Source organism: Ceratosolen solmsi, unplaced genomic scaffold (assembly GCF_000503995.2).
Source record: "Ceratosolen solmsi marchali unplaced genomic scaffold, CerSol_1.0 scaffold56, whole genome shotgun sequence".
Taxonomy (NCBI): Eukaryota; Metazoa; Arthropoda; class Insecta; order Hymenoptera; family Agaonidae; genus Ceratosolen; species Ceratosolen solmsi.
In genome coordinates this window covers 1,892,466-1,894,029 of record NW_011948425.1, presented here as the reverse complement: position 1 = coordinate 1,894,029, position 1,564 = coordinate 1,892,466, and the positions used below count along the sequence as shown (strand labels likewise).

General features: G+C 42.2%; 1 protein-coding gene across 1 annotated transcript in view; it reads right to left on the bottom strand.

Annotated features, from left to right (window-relative positions):
• Positions 1-327: 327 nt before the first annotated feature.
• Positions 328-1,564, bottom strand: part of LOC105363004 (homeotic protein ultrabithorax-like) — a 76,562-nt gene continuing 75,325 nt past the window's right edge. The window contains exon 3 of the mRNA XM_011500573.1: positions 328-470. Within this exon, the coding sequence (XP_011498875.1) occupies positions 328-470 (143 nt within the window). The remainder of the gene's footprint in view (positions 471-1,564) is intronic.

Below are 1,564 nucleotides of genomic sequence, written 5' to 3'. Positions count from 1 at the left end.
TATTTACTGCGCATCGGTCAAAAAGGCGCGCTGGATCGTGTTCCATTCCAGGACGCTGGACGGGCTTAACGATCGGAGGCGCTTTGGGAAGTAGCGAGAGCTCCGTAAGATAATCCCTTTATTTCGGTTGGCAGCCCGTGGACTCGTAGGGATGCGCGGGAGGGAATAAACGATTTTTGGTAGACCGTTTACACGGATCAGCGATCCGAGCTGGGGCGTGCAGATGCTTAACTCGGCCATTTCACGCTCCGAGAGGCGCGACGCGATGCTTGCGCGCACTCTCTCTCTCTCTCTCTCTCTCTCTCTCTCTCTCTCTCTCTCTTTCATCTATCTATCTTCTATCTCAAACTTTCCGAGTCGCTCTGATGATTTTTCCGAGTTTTCCAATTGCGCCTCAAGGAGTTTTAAAATCGGCAACATGACGATTGCTGCGCACGTGCGCACCTTAACGCTCACGTAAGCTTGCAACACTGCCGAAAAATATATTCCGGATAATATTAGATATTAACTTCGACTATGACAGATTATACGTTTTATGAATTCTACCTGCGAATATTATAGCAAATGTTGCTCAATTTTCTTCCTCAATGTGTAAAAAAATTTTCAACAACTATCGAATAATGGCTATTCTACTTCTCAAGTCTTTCAAATAAAACATCAAATTTGCATAGTATAAGATGAAAATGAAAAAAAAAAAAAAAAAAACTACTATTGTGGACATTGTGGCTGAAAATTAATCTTGAAAATGATCGCAAATTATCATGGAATAAATTTTTCAGAGGATTATTTTTCTATTTTATATATAACAAGAGAATGAGATTCGTGAAATATTTTACCGATAAATATTCCTCTTATTATATGGGTACTCGGGTGCCTATTTGTGTGCATTTAAAATGAAATTTATGGAAATTCGACGATTTATTTGAATATTTTTCCAGCATACTTTTGTATGCTTAATAATGATTAGATGATTTACTGTCGATAAGAAGTAGCGCAGCTTTAATAATACGCAATTAACTCGGTTGCTAAAAGCTTTAATCATTCAATTAATCGGTAAAAGCTTTCATTTGCAAATTTTATGCAATGAATTACTGCTTCTCGTGTTTGCGTCGCTATAATACAATGCGAGTGATACGAAAGTATGTTGGCGGTGAAAGCGGACGATACGCATACGTAAATAGCATAATAAGACTAACATGTGTTGATCGATCCGAAAGTCATAAGCTTATATACGCCCAAGCATCACACGTGTGCGCGTAAAAGCTGTGAGTACATTGGCTAGGCAAAAGGAGGACCGAATCTCGCACCATATTACACGTATCTACATTTTGGCGACGTTGGCACGATCATGGCACCGTCGGTACATGGCGAGCCGTGCGCGTGTGCGAGCCGTTTTCCATTGGTTACGACCGTCTACACCAAAAGTGGTTATATTTGCCATATAACGTTTTCCAAGGCTGCATGTGCGCGCGACGGTGATCGGTGGCGGGGAGCGGCGGGGGGTGGATAAGAGGGGGCGGCAACCGCAGCACGACTGTCCTCTCCTCCGCCATTCCCCAATTTC